Genomic DNA, 16,010 nt, shown 5'->3' with positions numbered 1-16,010 from the left:
AATTCACTATTACAAGTAACTTGTAAGTCAGGAAATGTGGTTTAGTAGATACAATTCCTCCAAAGCACTAAGCAGAGTTTCTAAATAGCATTGGGAGCCCATTTAGAAAAAAAATATTTTTCTTTTTTGCAGTGGTTCAACTGAAATGTTTTGCCTCTCTTACAAATGATCCAAACTGAAGGGAATTGTAATGCATCTAGGTAACTGCTTATTAGTTCATGACATCTTTCAGAGGCACTAAACAGAAAAATAAAATTTAAGACATGTTATACACATACTTACTATATGCCATCTACCCTGTCTGAACAGTCTTCATGGTATGACAGCCTTTGAAGCACATTGCAGGTTTTTGTTCAGTTGACTGAAGTAACTAAAACCACGTGGAAGGACAGAAAAGCCATGTTTAAGCACTGCAGCTGAAACCAACATACGAAATTTCACTTTGGGAATGTGAAATGATACCTTGAGGCCCCGCTGCTGCCATGGTTTTCCTTTTTAGCCCAGGGAGGGTCTGCTTGGGGAGCAGCAGAAATCCCAACAGCACCATCCTCACCAGAAGAGGATGGAGTAATTAACTTCTCATTGGAAGTTCTAATTCCCGGCAGCAGGGAGGGGGAGGACCAAGCAGCCAATTTCACTTAAGAGATGGATGGCTTTAAGCAGGCTTCTCTTCAAACAGCAGGACATGGTACTGTTCATTTCAAGCGGTACAGCTGCTGCGAGAGGCAGAGGCAAGGGAGTGCAGCTTCAGACTATGGTAGGGTTTGTGCTGGTGAAGCACAACTGCGTTCAGAATGAAGATTAACTGGATTTTTCAAGAAACATAGTTTTATAAAAATACAAAATGAGCCCTTTGGGACAAATGCACGTTTTTGTTTGCTCAGTCGGTTTTTTATGGCCTTTTCCCTGCAGTCCTAAATATACTACTAGAACTAATCCTCTACGGCCCAAACAGGCTTACCTCTGACCAATGCCAAGAGGAAGACTGTATTACTGGAGTACTTTCAGATCTACAGGACTGCCAAGCATGTTTATTTGCTCACCTCACTAATCTACCAGTTGTCACCTAATTAATACACCTGGAAAGGGAAAAAAAAAACCAAAACAAAACATGGTCACAGATGAAAACATGCATATCCAAAACTGGTCCACGTTCTCTGGTACCCAAAACAGATCACAAAATGGGAAGTCACATAGTTCATGCATCCCTGGGGTAACCACTTCCACACTTTGTGCTTTCAGCCCACCCTCTGACATTTGATATTGTCTTTTTACGCTTTGAAGACCTCTTCATGTCACAAATAACTGTATCTGCCCTGATCATACACTATGTTGCATTAGGGATGCTCTACTTTATTTTGGAACCCATGTTATTGCATGTGGTCTTGAGGTACCTACTTGTGGCAGAACACAATGTGATAGATATTATATTACAGTCTATACAGAACAGAAAAGCACAGATCCTGTTTATGAATTAGGTCACTTCACTTTGTTGCCTTAAGTTTGCTTTCCAGCTGCCCTCAAACACCACATTATTTAATGACCTATACAAGACTTCCAGTAGGTCTTGTCTTTTTAGCCAGTCATCTCCTTGTGGTCTCTAAAGGTGCCTCAGAACAGTGCAGAACGTGAAGGCAGATGACGCCACCGTTCACATATGGGACAAATGATAAAAGCCACATGGAAATAAACTCTTCTTTTTTTTCTTGTCTCTGAACTTGAAATAGTATCTGCAACCACAAAGGAAACAAAACCAGGTGGCAGAGGACAGCTGGTGCCATGAAGGGACCGTGCCAATGCTGCTGAAAATTCTGCATGACCTACAGCCTAGATAGCCATCTCTGTAAAATTTCATCACAGTGTTCACCACCTTACCTCAGAGAAACTCAAGATGCTCAGGGAGTTCCAAGCAAATGGGAAAGACGGATGGAAGAGATGCAAGGAAGGGTGAACCGTGCACATCAAATGCTATACCAAACTCTAGCAAAGAGTAGAGATTGGCAGGAGTCAGTCACACTACTATTCTGCAATGACGGTTTAGAAATTGAATCCTTTTTAGCATTCACCTTCATCAACACCACCTTCAAGCATTTTGGTCCGAGATTTTTACCATCCCTAAAAACCAGACTCTCCCTGTTGCCAAAATATACATAAGCTAGCCAAACCTTTTGGAAGTCAGTTTTCTATTTAATTATTTTTAAAAGGAACTGCCTCTACATTTGAAAAACAGGACCAAAAAAAGGTAGAAACAGATACATAGAAGAGGAGCCTTGATTTGGTGTGCACAGATGCATACAAGGTCCTTTCTTCCAATAAAATAGCCTTATTATCTAGTCACTGTATTACCTACACCCACTCTCAGTGAGCTTACATCATTTAATATATTTCTCATCCCAAATTTTATTTTGCCTTTCTGAAAATACAATCCTCCATAACATCGCTTCTACTCCCCAAATAATGGGGTGGTTTTCAGGAACTGCAAAAGGAAAAATGAATGAATCCTTTCTACAAACACAGCAGGTAAGAGTATTTAAAACCATTCCCTTTCCTCTCCTAAATATTAATCAGGGATAAAAAGGCCACATATCACCATTTAGAAACAGTTAACAATTTTAATGTTTTTACTATTTCTTCTGTTTAGGATGGGGGAGAAAATTATTATGGACAAGGTGCTCAAAACTGGAACTTAAAGATAGCTTTACAAGCCTAAAATGACAAGCGCTCTCATTTTCAGAAAGAAGTGCTGAATCTATCATTAAGGAAAACAAAAATGAAACCTTAAGCTCTCAACTTTCAGTTCCACATCCCAAATCTTAATCAGACACTGTTCAAACAAAACAAATGAACAAACAAACAAAAACAACAGAAAAAGGGAGTGCAAGACTTTTCATCCGAGGCTGTATAGCCCATGTAGGTTGGGGATAATGAGGCCGCTCACCGAACAATTCTGCATTCATTGCAAGCCTTTAGCATCCATGCTTTGTTTTGAGCCATCACTTTTCAGTTTCTCACCCCATGAATGAAATTCAGACTCACACAAACTTAGAGAAAATTTTCTTTTGGTCTCTCCAAGACTTGTTTTCTTGATAAAACTGGGACAACCTACCCTTCTCATGGAAAACAGTGTTACCTCTTTCCTCTGCAATCAAAGCGCACTCAAGTCTATCTAGCAACCAAACTGTGCATCTCTTCCATTTCCTGCAGAATCCTTCAAAACCCAGAGCCCATCTTTTTTTATCATGGCTGTTACACCTATTCAAAACACAGCTTATCAGATTCACTCAACCCGTGCAATATTTTAATATGAATTGCAACAAAGCTGTACATACATACTTAATATGCCAAGGCTTGCTGCCATTCAGCTCATGCTCCTACGTCACATAAAAATCAAAGCACGAAAGAAATATGAATGTAAAGTTCAGGAACTTTACTCTTTAAACATTTCTAAACTTCTAACATTCTTCAATAAGAAGCCTTACAGAACATGATGTTACTACAGCATAAAAGCCTCCTTTGAATAGCTAAAATGAAAGACCTTGTACTGATGCCTTGTTTTCCAGAATAAACTGTCTTACGGCCTTGCTTTACTGAAATACATTATCTAACAATTAACACACTCTTGGAATAGAGAAACTTTTTTGACTTTTAGCCCATGCAGCGATGACAGAGCAGGGATCTGGGTTGCAAGCAGGCTGCCTCCGGCTCTTGTCTCTGGCCCTCTACCTCTCCAGTTCTTATCAGAGCTTTACTTGGCAGCAAAATGCTCCATGATTTCTGCCTCACCTTGAGACAGCCTAGTCCCCCTAACACGTGGTTGTAGCAGAACGCCGCAGCTACAGATTATACACACAAGAGCTAAACCCTGCTGAGGTCTGTGCACCAGAACATTGTTCTTTCACAGCCAGCTTGGATTGGTTTTGAAACCCCATAACAATACATTTGGATCATTGCTTATAAGGTTTCTAAAAGAAATACAAAATGCATCAAGTAAGTTCTTGCTTAACTGGAGGAGACGACTATCTTCACTAGTAAGAATCAATTATAGTATAATTAGATTTAGGATGCCAGATCAGGTTAAAAAAGAATTCCCCCAAAACAGGCTTATTCATGTTTCAAGAAGAAAATGCACAGTCTAGACCAGCATAATAATTAAAGAAAAAAAAAGTGCAGAAAGCGATCAGACCATAAGCATCTCCCCCAGAGAACAGGGACCTCAAGGCAATAGTCAAACAGCATTGATTCATTTCACACAATTAAAATCTGGTTTATAGAACAAAATCAATATTTCATGGTAAAATTGTCTTGAAGTTGAGCTTTAAAACCCTAATCAAAATGGCTTTTCTTGGTGGTTGGGAGAAGGGTATGCCTCCTATATTTATAAACTCTAACTTTTGGTTTAAAAAAAAAAAAAAAAATCTGTTCCTGAGGTTGTGACAAAAATCTGCCAAATATAAAATGAGATAACGCTATCATCTGATGTCTACAGACAAGACTCCGTGCATCCTAGATAATTCTCATATGACAGCAATACAAAACTAACAAATATCTGGCTGCTATTCAGAAGCTACTAGCCAGCACTAAACAGACAACTACATTCATCCACTTCAGCTGGCTGCTGCTTTGAAAAGTTATAAGGAGCAGCAAACTCTGTAATAATTCTGAGGGGGAAAAAAAGTCAAAAAACTTCCGTTCCCATGCTCACCAGTCAAATGGCTCCAGAAGTTTTCTCTCCCTTTGTAATTAAAGAGCAAGAGACCCCCCCCAATATCTTAGCATCTAACATCTTAGCATCCACCCCCATACCGACAGTTGAGCTCTGGGTTTGACACTGTGCCAAAGTACTACTCCAGAGCAGGAGTTGACCCACTGGCTCCTACTTTTCAGCTCTGCCTACAATTTGCAGGCTTTCAAATAAAACGTGAAGGTGTTTCGTACCACCTCACTCTCGTTTTTCTTCAGTCATGGCAAATAACATTAAAAGATGTTATCTTCCCATGTGATATTATCAGAGCACGTATTGCATTAGCTTTTTATTGGTCATCTGCTAAAGAAATCTACAGGGACTGGCAAAAAGTATTGCTTTTTTCTGCGAGTAACAGCCCCTTTCACGGTCACAGTGAATGCACGTGTATCCAAGACACTGCAATACAGCTGGTGGACAAAGCAACGGGCTTGAAGCCAAAATTTTCATTCTCACCTACATTGTTTTTTGAATTACCGTGCTAGCACTAGTCTCTTGGAAGTCAGTCGTTATCCTGTCACTTTCACGGTTTACATCCACCATTGAAAATTACAGCTAGCTGTCTTCTAACTCGAAGACCACACGACATCTCCTGCACTCTTCCTTCATCCCAGAGTGACATAGCGTGCTGCTGAACTTAACACTGCCGAGACAGATAACAACATGGCTTTGCAGTCCTCTTCGGCTCATCAGAAGCCAGTATAACTTCTGGAAAGGCTACCCGACCCTTCCCCTTCTTGGCCGTTCACAGCTACCTCGTACCTCCAACCTACCTGTCTTGATGTAAACGGTATTAGGGCTGCATAGTAAAGCAAACAAGAGAAGCTGTTTGGAACCAATCCAGCAAAGGTAGGGGAAAAGCAAGTTTTAACACCAGTCAATTCCCTGATCCTGTTTGCTGTGCGGCTGCAAACAGTTGTGCTGCCATGAGGACAAAGCCAAGAGAAAGGAATGAGAGGTCGAGGCTTTAAGGGGACAGGATCACTCCCCTCAGTAGCAGTGCCAACTTACGCTGGCTGGAAGCGGCTGTGGCCCAAGATGAAAAATAAGGTCATCTTAAAATAACAGCTGTGAAAAATACTTTCTAAGCTAATATGCACAACGAAGCTCAAACAACCAATATGAAAGAGAAGCACGTACTTAAAGATCTTGAAAGCGTGCAAGAACAGCATCTATTTTATAACAAACAATTAAGAGCTTCAAAAGAAGATTTTCAGAGCTAGCAACCTGCAGCCTGATTTCATCCGCTCAGGACTAGGCTTAAGCACAGATCAACAGCTAGAGACCTGCACAGACTTAGCCAACCAAACCTCAATGACAAAACTCGGACAGGGAAAAAAAAATCCCACCCTCTTTTCCTTTTGATACCTTAAAAAAACCTGTTAGTCAGACACTTGTGAATCACATCGCTGGCTGTGCATCTACTACCCTTATTGCAGTTCTTTGTCTGGAAATCATGTTCTGAGTAACTCTCGTGCAAGGGACTTACTCTTCATTAATGATAACAAGGCTAAAAAAAGTCCTGCCAGATAAAATTTAGACTATATTGTCAGAACAAGATAGAAGTTTATAAAAGGGAACACGTTCATAGTAATAACTTCCTTCAATAGGAAGGCTTTACCTATAGTACCAATTTGATTTAATTCCACGCACATTTTCCTCCACGAGGAAAGAAGGCAAGATATATGGATAAAAGGTTTAGTCAGAAACAGCCTCCCTGATGTAAATGTACATAGTATTTTGCATGTTCGCAAGAGTAATAGGGATCCACTTACAGAATGAGGTTGTCTTACAACGCCACGGTATGAGAGCAGACCTACTGCAGAAATAAATTTGATTCAGCACCTTCTGCCAACAGCATGAACCTTGGTTCCCTTCAGTCCATATGGTCAGACTCCTAAAGGGACATTTTAGCTCCTCCCTTGCCAGACATGATCTCCTCCATATCATACTCTTTCTGCATGCTCTCTCCTGGCAGATCACAATGGTGGCAGCAGTTGCCAACAAGTTAAGCATAGTTACCTCCACTTGGGATACCGCCTGTCCTATGTTTGATGACGGCTCAAGCCACTGCTATGTATGCAATCTAAATCCCTCCCATGTTATAAACTCTGGCAGTATGTTGGCTCAAATAAAAATTAACATACCGAGAACTTTCAATTGTTTTCTTAATACTTCCTACCCTCTTCACTTAAAAAAAAAGATACACACCAAAAGAAACCCAAGCAACTGTTTAGTAGATCTAGTAAGTCTGGTTTCAGTAAAATCCAGCGTTTCTAATTGCACATGTTTTTCCTCCACGCACATCTGAGTGAGGGGAAGGTGTCTTAACTTAACCAAAGGATCGTTACTGAAAGGCCTTTTTCTTGCTGTCACCATGCTAAATCAACGATCAAACCTACTCGTCAAACCACCATTGCTCACATACTCTAAACAGGGAAGAGAAAGAAGACTGCTGCACATTTGATACGTGAGCCAAAGCCTGTTAGAGAGTCAGGAAAATACAGTCTGTTAGATCTTTTTTTCCAGTTGGCACTTTATCAACAATGTCTCCACCCAAACCTAGGGTTGTTTGTATCACCACTGAGTGTGCCTGAGCAGGGCCAGGTGTCCTCAGGGTGACCTGTGAGCAGAACAGGGCCCACGGCTCACCAACGAGGGCTTCCGCGCCACCGGGGGTCTGCCTGAAAGCACAGTCCTCGCTACTCGGTTCCTTTCCAACACTTACTCCACCGTAACTTAAACGCTAAATCCTGCATCTTGCTGCTTGAGCAAATCCTGCGCTTGCCACTGAGCTGCTGCAGGATGCGAGGCCTCCCCACGGAAGGGGGACCGGCGAGAAAGAAAGGGGCTCCGTCTGCCCGCGCACCCCGGTTTCGCAGCGGCTGGTACCCCCGGCCTGGCAGGCGGGTGCGCCCTCCGCTCGGGGCAGGGGGTGGCACAGCGCCCCACGGCCACGCGGGACTGCGTGCGCCCCCTTCCCGCGGACCCCAGCGGCTCGGCGCGGTGCAGCGCAGGTGCAGCCCCGGGACGGCTGCGGCGGGGAGAGCCCGGCGGGCACGGCCGGCCCCGGGCTGGCTCCCCCCGCTCCGCGGGTGGGTGTCTGGGAGGTTACGGTCCCGCAGAGGCCCGCAAGCGCTGCGCTGCCCCGTCCGAGCACACGGACCCCATCCGCGGTTGGGGAGGGCAGCGCCTGTGGTCCCGTCAGGCGAGGGGGGGGGGGGGGAGAAGCGAAGCGGGGGGATCCCGGGCAGCGTCCCCTCCCTCCGCCCCCGCCGCCACTCGCCTGGTTGGGGTCGGTGGCCCGGAAGACGTGGCAGGCCATGGGGGAGTCGGGGTTGTCGGGCTGCGCCTTGATCAGGTAGGCGAAGTAGGTGAGGTCGTGGCTGTTGTGGATGAAGCGGGCGATGTGCTGCGCCCTGTGCTCGAAGATGAAGACGGCGGGCGCGGGGCTGGCGGGGCGGCCGGGGCCGGCGGCGGGGCCGGGGCCGGCGGGGCGGCCGGGGCTGGCGGGGCCGGCGGGCACGCAGCGCAGCGTGGGCGAGCCCAGCAGCAGCAGCACCTCGCGGGCCGGCACCCCGCTGCCCAGGGCGCCGCCGGGCTCCTGGCGCTGCCCGCGGCGGCGGATCTCAGCCATCAGCCAGGGCAGCATGGGCAGCGTGGTCCGCCTGTCCAGGCACGACGAGCCCACGTACCACAGCCTGAAGCGCTTCTCCCCTGGCGGCGCCGGCTGCGGCTCGGGCTCGGACTCCAGCGGGTGGGAGAGCGGCTCGCCCTCCCCGCGCTTCTCCATGGCGGGTCGGCGGGCGGAGAGCGCGGCGCTCCGCGGCCGCTACCCCCGGCGCCAGGTGCAGCCGGCGGGGCCTGCGCTCGGCCGGGGCCGCCGCTTAAGCGCGCATCCCGCCGGGCACGTCCCCGGAGCCGCCTACCCGCGCGGGGTCAGCCCGCGGGGCGGGGAAGCGGCCGAGTCACCCTCCTCCTCCGTCACCCTCCTCCTCCTCCTCCTCCTTCCCGCCCCGGGGAGGAGCGGAGAGGCTACGCCCCGAGCGGGCTCCGCGGCCCGGCCGTCCCCGGCCGAGGGGCGGGACGGCGCCGCCCCGGGCTCCAAACAAAAACACAACGTGGCTTCCGCGCCGCCTCCCGCTTCGCCGGGTGCCGCCGACCCCGCGGTTCGCCCCGGCGGGGGGGGGGGGGTGCTGGTCCCTCCCTGCGGCCCCGCAGCGTGGACGGGCCGCGGAGGAAGGAGGAGGAAGAGGAGGAGGAGGTCCGCAAGGGGAGGAAGGTCCCCGAGCGGCGGAGGGAAGGAGGCGGGGGGGGGCCGCCCCCCCCGGCCCCCCGCCCCGTTTGCAAGAGCTCCCAAGCTTTTCCCGAGTTGGTTCTGCTTTCGGCGAGCGGGGAGAAGCCTCCCCAGAGGCAGTGGGGGCCCGGCGCACCGCAGCCGCTCTGCTCCCCACCCCTCCCCGCAGGGAAAAACAGCCTTGTCGCAGACGTGCGGAGGTGCTTCCACGGCTGGATTGCAGCAGCGTCTCCCTGCCGAGTCACTGTCAAGTCAGAGTGTAATTAAGACTGATGTCAAACTACTTTCCCCCCCCCCCCCAGGTTTCTTTTTCCTGCTTGAGCTTCTAGTTGTGGGGGTTTTTTCCCCTCGCTATCGCGATAACATCTCTTTCGTCAACGAAAAATCCGCCACCTACTGTAAATGTTAGTAACTAGTCTCCTCTACCTGAGAAAGTAGCTGGACAAAGCTTTTCTAGTCACACAGCAACCGTATCCGTTTTGTAATCGTCAATTTTGGTGACCGACCTTGTGTTTACACCTGTAACAACAGCGGCGATAATTCCGAGTAACATGCTATTACGGCAGCCGTTTTAACCCTGTCTAGAAAAAATAAATCTGTAGCTTGAGCTGAAGAGCTACTCCGTGTAATTTGAGGCTGCGTGCCAGATTATTTGGGCAGAGAAGGGTCGTGTAGCACAGCGGTTCACAACCCACGACAGTCTGAACTGACACAAAAACTGTCGCGTTAGCAGGATCTTAATAGCGTTACAAGCAACTACGCTTATTTCCTGAGCAAAGTATTTTGCTCTTCTTTTTACCAGTTTTATCATCTGGTTTATGCATTTTGGTTTATCAGTTGTAATTTTCAGTTTTAATGTTCTGACTTGGAAAGACCTCAAATACACCTCCTCCCAGAGCATCCTAAAATGAGCTCTCCTTACAACAGGGCAGCTAACGCCAAAAGTCTTAACGTGGGCTGGATGCCAGCTTTAATATTTGCTACAATGGTACAAGTTAAAGCCAGAATGGAATTGCTTTCCCAAGCTGACTATTTTCACACACTTTAACACGTGAACTGCGCTGTTACAACTGGGGCAGTTGGAATAAGAATGGCCAAATTCTTCAGAACACAAACCTAAAAAATTTCTTGTCTCTTAGTCTGCACGGTTAGCATTAACCCTTTAGCTGAGAAGGTTACTTGAGATTTTGCGCTCTGGCACTGCAGGATGACAGTTTGGGAGCTGCTGGGATCCTCTAACAACGCACCTGGGAGAAGACCCATTTGCTTCCTGGCAGCAGCGCTGGCTGGCACTGGTTTAACGCTGCAGGGAACTGCTCGTTTTCTGCCAGTTCAGTTCTGTGAGCCGACACTAATTTAAGTGACAGCGCTCATACAGATACCGCTGTTGGCACAGAGGAAGCGGGAATAGCTGCTCGGGGGGGTGAAGAGGGCAGCGAGACTACTCGCTTCTTTTGGGAACGGTTGGTTAGATGATTGATCCAGAGCGTGAAGCTGCAATTCAGTCACTTGAGCGCAAAGACCGATTTAAACTACCAGGGAAGTGAACTGAACACTGGGCTTGCACTAAAGCAGCAGCAAAACCCCCTCATACGTTCTGCTGCAATGATTTTAGATGGGGTGATCATGAAATGGCTCCGGCGAAGCAGCCTAAGGGGGAGGCTGCAACATACTGAATTGCTGCAGCTGCTTACAAACACCATCTCCGAGACTATTAGATCCCTTTGTATTATGTTTGTAAGGTTGCGGACAACCACCTAGGCTTTTAGGTGCTGTGGCGATACAAATTAATAATAATCAGGAAACATGAAGACAATCATGTGAATACATTACAAAAAAAGGCAAAAAGAGGATGAAATTCTTTTAAGCAATCACAGATCCACTGATGTTCTCACATTGTTCAAATGGAACAAGAAGCCTTCACTTGAAGATGCTACAGAGCTGGGTTTTCAGCTCCTAAGGACACACTTCAGTTTTTGCAAATTATTTTATCAGGTAGAACTGCGAGGAACAAAATGTGGAAAATTAATCTGAAATTCTTAAATTGTCACCATTGTGCCAGTTGTGTAAAGCTGTTTGGTTTCTCCTTCAGCTGGGTGATTTGCTTCGCATGGTATGAGATCTGGTTATTTTGACCTAATCTATTTTTATTATTGAATTCTTTATACAAATCCCTTATAAGACAAAATTAATCTATATAAACTCTACCACTAATATTTTAACTACCTTCAAAATAAAATTCTCAGATGTTAATCCAAAGTTTTCATGCTTTCTTCTCGCTTCAGCTTTTATGTCTCTCTGCATTGGTTCTTCATAGTAATCCTTCTTAACTGCCCATTACCTTTATCCACTTACTTCATCATTTCTTTCTTATCCTTTAATCTGCCTACCACTTTTTATCCCCCCATCTCATTAATAGTGTTTCATTAGAAACGCAGTCCTTTAGTTACATAACTTTTCTTCTTGAAGTTGGTCCCCTTTTCTCGTTTCTTTTCAGCTTCAAGTATTCATGCACCTTTAAGTTAAAACTTCCTAATTTCTCTCATATGGAGCACAGTATTCCTTTGCCTGTGACCTCTGACATGCTCCTCATGTGGTTTCTCCCCTAGTGTTTAAAACTACAATGGTAACAAAAGCATCATCCTCTAATTCTTTGCACAATATAGTTAGGAATTAGCCTAAACTATGTAATCGTTACAGCTCAGTTAATGGGAATCAGAAACTTTGGGATAGAGAAGAAAGCAACTTTCCATAGCCCTTATCCACAGAGCTTTGAAAATACATGTCTGCTCTTCATTAAAGAGCAGTTCCTCTCCAGGTCATCCCAAATGGAAAGAAGTGTAAATGCAGCACCCATGCAGAGACAAAACAGACAAAGCCTCTGATGAGAAGCCACAATTTTTTTTAAATTCCTTTTTTTTTAGTATTATTATTATTGGCCAAGCTTCTTGAACCAAATTGTAAAATTCAAAGTGAAAACTGTACTGGAAGATCTAAAGTACGTAAAGTCCTGTGCTCAATAATCGCCACAGCATGTGCTGCAAATACATGCTGAGTTGGTCAAATAAAACTGACCACATACCCAGTCAGACTTTTCTGAATTGTTGATAACCTGCCATTGATTTCTGTTGACTAAATAGACATTAGATGCAATATCTCTTAAAATAAGGTATATTATTGAAGCGACCAAACACGGATACAGTTAACTAAATGTAAGTAAATGCCTCTGAACATTGTGGATTCAATATGCTTGGTCAATGGAGTACTACATGTAAAGATTATTTTTCCAAATAAAATGGGTAAGTATGTTTTCCTTCTGTTTATGAAAGGAAGCATGTTTTGTTCATTAAGACAATATCTTGATGATGTGTACTGTTTCTTCACATGACACCACAGCAGCTGTTTCATATATCATATCTGGATCATCAGTTCATATTCAGTGTTAAAGGATTTAAACTTGCAAAATGGTAAGCAACCACAGTTCTCAGTAATTTCTTAAGGAGCGGAGAGACCTCAACATCTCACATGATCAGACTGTTAATTGCTAGTGATTATCCATCCCCTTAAGCTTTCTAGCCACAATTTTAATTGCAGAAAAAAAATATTAAGTTATTAGAGGAGCTGTAGACTTCACTTTACAATCCTGTAATTTATGAATTCTTCAATCACCTTGGACTAGAGTACTTTATTTCAGTAATATGCCCTGTAGCTGGAATTGCTTCTCATCCTATTGCTTTTCTAAGAATGCTGTCACTTAAGTCTCTGGCATTTCAAGGTCTACTACTGTATTTGCATTATTTTTAACTAGTCAAATCTTATTTTATGCTCAGGTCACCTTTTAGTAAGATCTCAGATGTACACATTTTTACTGTAGAAAACTTTATTAAACTACCCAGTCTTATTTGAAGACTCTAATGAATTAACTTTTGGAAATATAATTGAAGTATTAGAAAGTAAGTTCAGTAGACTGGACATATTACCAAGGCTTTAAAATTTAGCTGCTGGAGAAACTGTCGTGCTTCCTCTATTAAGTTTGTAAAACCATAGCTAGAAATAGTGAAAACTGTGTATTTTGCAGGATGTATGGAGGTTATTAGAGTTTAAAATGTAATGCCAAAGGTTTGAGTAATACATATCAGTCTTGTAGAGACATGTCAATAGCAGGAGACACTCACTGCAATTTGTACACAATAAAAATGATAAAAAATTAATCTGATGGGGGTTGGGTGGTTTGGTTTTTGTTTTTCTTCTCAAATGGCACTAATCTTTTTTGATCATAATGACAGATTATAATTTGCTCTGCCAATAAGAACCACTCCAAAACAGATTTAGGGGAACTGGAATGAGCAAAGTTCAGAAGAGAATAATCCCTAGCTAGAAATTTCATAAACATCTGTAGAACTTAAGGCGACCCACCACATTTTATGTCTGTGTTCAGTGTATCGTTATTCAATGTAGCACTGATTAAGAGAGACAATGCATTGAATTATTATCTTTCCCTTCAAAGAAGCATTTGATTGTGGAAAGTTTCTTATTTTTGTCTTTTTTTATGTAACAGTCATCCCATGAAACTTTCTGGCACAGCGGACTTTGAATCCAGTGGAGAACAACAATGCTCTTTGTTTAAAACGAAGTTTTAATCTCGAGTCCTGTGTGCTTACCTGTGTGTATCGCATCCTTCCAGGCGGGAACATTTGCAATTTGTTGGGGTTTTTGTTTTGGTTTTTTTTTGGTAAGGTTTCTCCCCCCAAAAAGGGTATCAGATCAGCTTACTAAAACCCTTGTTGTTGAAATAATAGAGTTTGGTGGCTGTTAGCCGCTCAAGCCAGTTGCAAAGCTAGTTATTGCAGGAGATAAAGCAACTTCTGCAACAAGAACTTCCACGTTCCCAATTATTGCTGCTTTTATATAAAGAAGACGATTACTTCCCTACTATTCCCCAACCACTGCAGTAACATACAAAAAAGAGAAAAAAAAAAGAGGAAGAAGAGTACCACAGCTGCTGGAGTCTACTTCTCTCCCTGACAGTGCCCACTACCTCTACCTCATTTTGTGGTTTGAAAGGCATCCTGGTCCCCTTCAACTGTCCAGCAATGGAAACTAAGACAGAATTTCTTGTCATCACAAAGCTAAAAGGAAAATCTTGATATTATTCCACAAATATATTATTGCAAAGCTTGAACCACAGGCTAGAAAGATTAGCAGATCTGTAGTAGAGTGCAGAAATGATACCGAAGAGAGATGCTTCGGAAGGCAGGAGTACTTCCAAATTCAAGGGTCACAGATTGTATCTGTTCAAGAGGAAAATGCAAATACCGTTTAGACTTCAACAGTGTATCACTATTAAAATGTTACTGCAACTTCACAACTCAGTACTGTATGTCTGGTAAGAGAAGGTACAGCTTACCAGGAACAACAGTGCACTTGTAGTCCCAACACAATTCTGAGAATGGTGCAAGCGTAGCTGCCAAAAAAACCCCCAACCAAAAACAAACCAACCAACCCAGATGGGAACCCCTTAATTCTGTTTCTCATCGTTCCTAACTCTCTCCTAGGTAAATCGACATCTGTTGTCTTGACTCTGTTGACCAGTGAGCATCTTTTGTCCCCCATTCCCAAATGTGAGAAGCAGCATGACATAGCACACCGGTGATTCATGCAAGACATGCACTTTCATTCCTCTACTCATTTTAAATGTAAACTTTTAACACCCCTCTCAAGCTTCCTGCATGGTTGCAGCATCCAGTACTTGCCAGTTCAGAAGCATCACTGGGAAAGAAGCCTGCCTTGCTTTAATTCGGCCAAGCTTTCGGATGAATGGTTTTTTTTAAAAAACACCTGTAACCTGCCTAAGACACAGCAGTGATGACATTCTGGCCCCACTAATGGGGAACAGAAAAATTCTTTGCAGTTTCAGTAGTGCCAAGAACATCGGAACATTATTTTTCAGATTCAGAGGTAATTCACAGGGGAATTAAGCAACAGGGCCACTGTCAGTGGCAGAGAAGTATATTCCTACGTGTGGCATAAAGACACTGAATACTAGGCTGCATAACAAAATACAGAAGAAGTGTAGTCATATGTTTGAATTACCGCCTAGCCGTGGTGATACTGCTCAATTTAGGGTTAAACATGATGCATTATGCTTTAAGGAGAACCACTACTCAATAGTTTCACTATATAGGCCTGGTTACTCTGTATAAACAATGCAGGCTTTACCCGCAACTATACCTTTGAAGAAGGAACTAAAGACTGATAAAAAGAAAACATCCTGCTCCAGAAGGCACCGAAGGCCGTATGATTGCCAAAGAAGCATGAACTAGGGGAAAAGTAAAGGCGGCAGGGGGAGATCACAACCACCGACTCAAAGACCTAAAAGACTTACCCCCCCCACTCCTTGAACATGTGCTGTAGAATAAAAGAACACTGTACTTTTAATTTGAAGCAGAGAAAACCTTAGCCCAATAGAAATGGTGGCACATAAGCAACTACCAATAATGATTGTGGGGAAGGGCTTCGGTAACTAAGTGGATCAACCTAAAACTGTATAAATTGCTTGCCTGTTTAAATGCAGGGTGTGCCAGCTTTGTGGAGTCACCCTCTGGCACCCATCTCTGCGCAGACATGAAATAAACAATATCTCGGCTCTGTGTGTAAGACTGGCTCATTGCACACCGGGTACCAAACCCCACTTGGGGGACAACAGAAGGATTTTAGAGTGGTTAAACTGCATGAAAACCTTGGATAGAGAAATGCAAATGCTTATTCTATGAACAAGATACAGATCTAGAAAAAACTATTTGAGAGATGTATAAACAGGAAAAATAATGTAAAAAAAGAATAGGCCCCAATAGAAATGTAACATGATACTATTTAAAGAGCAAGTAATAATGCAGAAATGTTAGTATAATTAAATTACTGTTCTAAGCTACTGCAAATATACAATGTATGGTATATATTCTGTTATCATTA

At 44.2% G+C, this 16,010-nt stretch overlaps 1 protein-coding gene and 1 long non-coding RNA gene across 5 annotated transcripts in view; one reads left to right on the top strand and one right to left on the bottom strand.

The window, feature by feature from the left end:
- TBC1D4 (TBC1 domain family member 4) overlaps positions 1-8,682 on the bottom strand; it is a 112,805-nt gene extending 104,123 nt beyond the window's left edge. For 2 of the 4 annotated variants that reach the window (XM_052785963.1, XM_052785964.1), the window contains exon 1: positions 8,028-8,682. In XM_052785963.1, the coding sequence (XP_052641923.1) occupies positions 8,028-8,534 (507 nt within the window). In that variant the 5' untranslated portion in view covers positions 8,535-8,682. The remainder of the gene's footprint in view (positions 1-8,027) is intronic. The other 2 variants (XM_052785965.1, XM_052785966.1) reach the window with 2 other exon arrangements.
- LOC128141335 (uncharacterized) lies at positions 8,013-15,805 on the top strand. Its single transcript, XR_008234966.1, has 3 exons — positions 8,013-8,102; positions 13,597-13,701; positions 14,594-15,805. It is a non-coding gene; the product is annotated as an uncharacterized LOC128141335 (long non-coding RNA).
- Positions 15,806-16,010: the final 205 nt, after the last annotated feature.

Source organism: Harpia harpyja, chromosome 4, assembly GCF_026419915.1.
Source record: "Harpia harpyja isolate bHarHar1 chromosome 4, bHarHar1 primary haplotype, whole genome shotgun sequence".
Taxonomy (NCBI): Eukaryota; Metazoa; Chordata; class Aves; order Accipitriformes; family Accipitridae; genus Harpia; species Harpia harpyja.
This window is presented reverse-complemented; position numbering and strand designations above follow the sequence as displayed.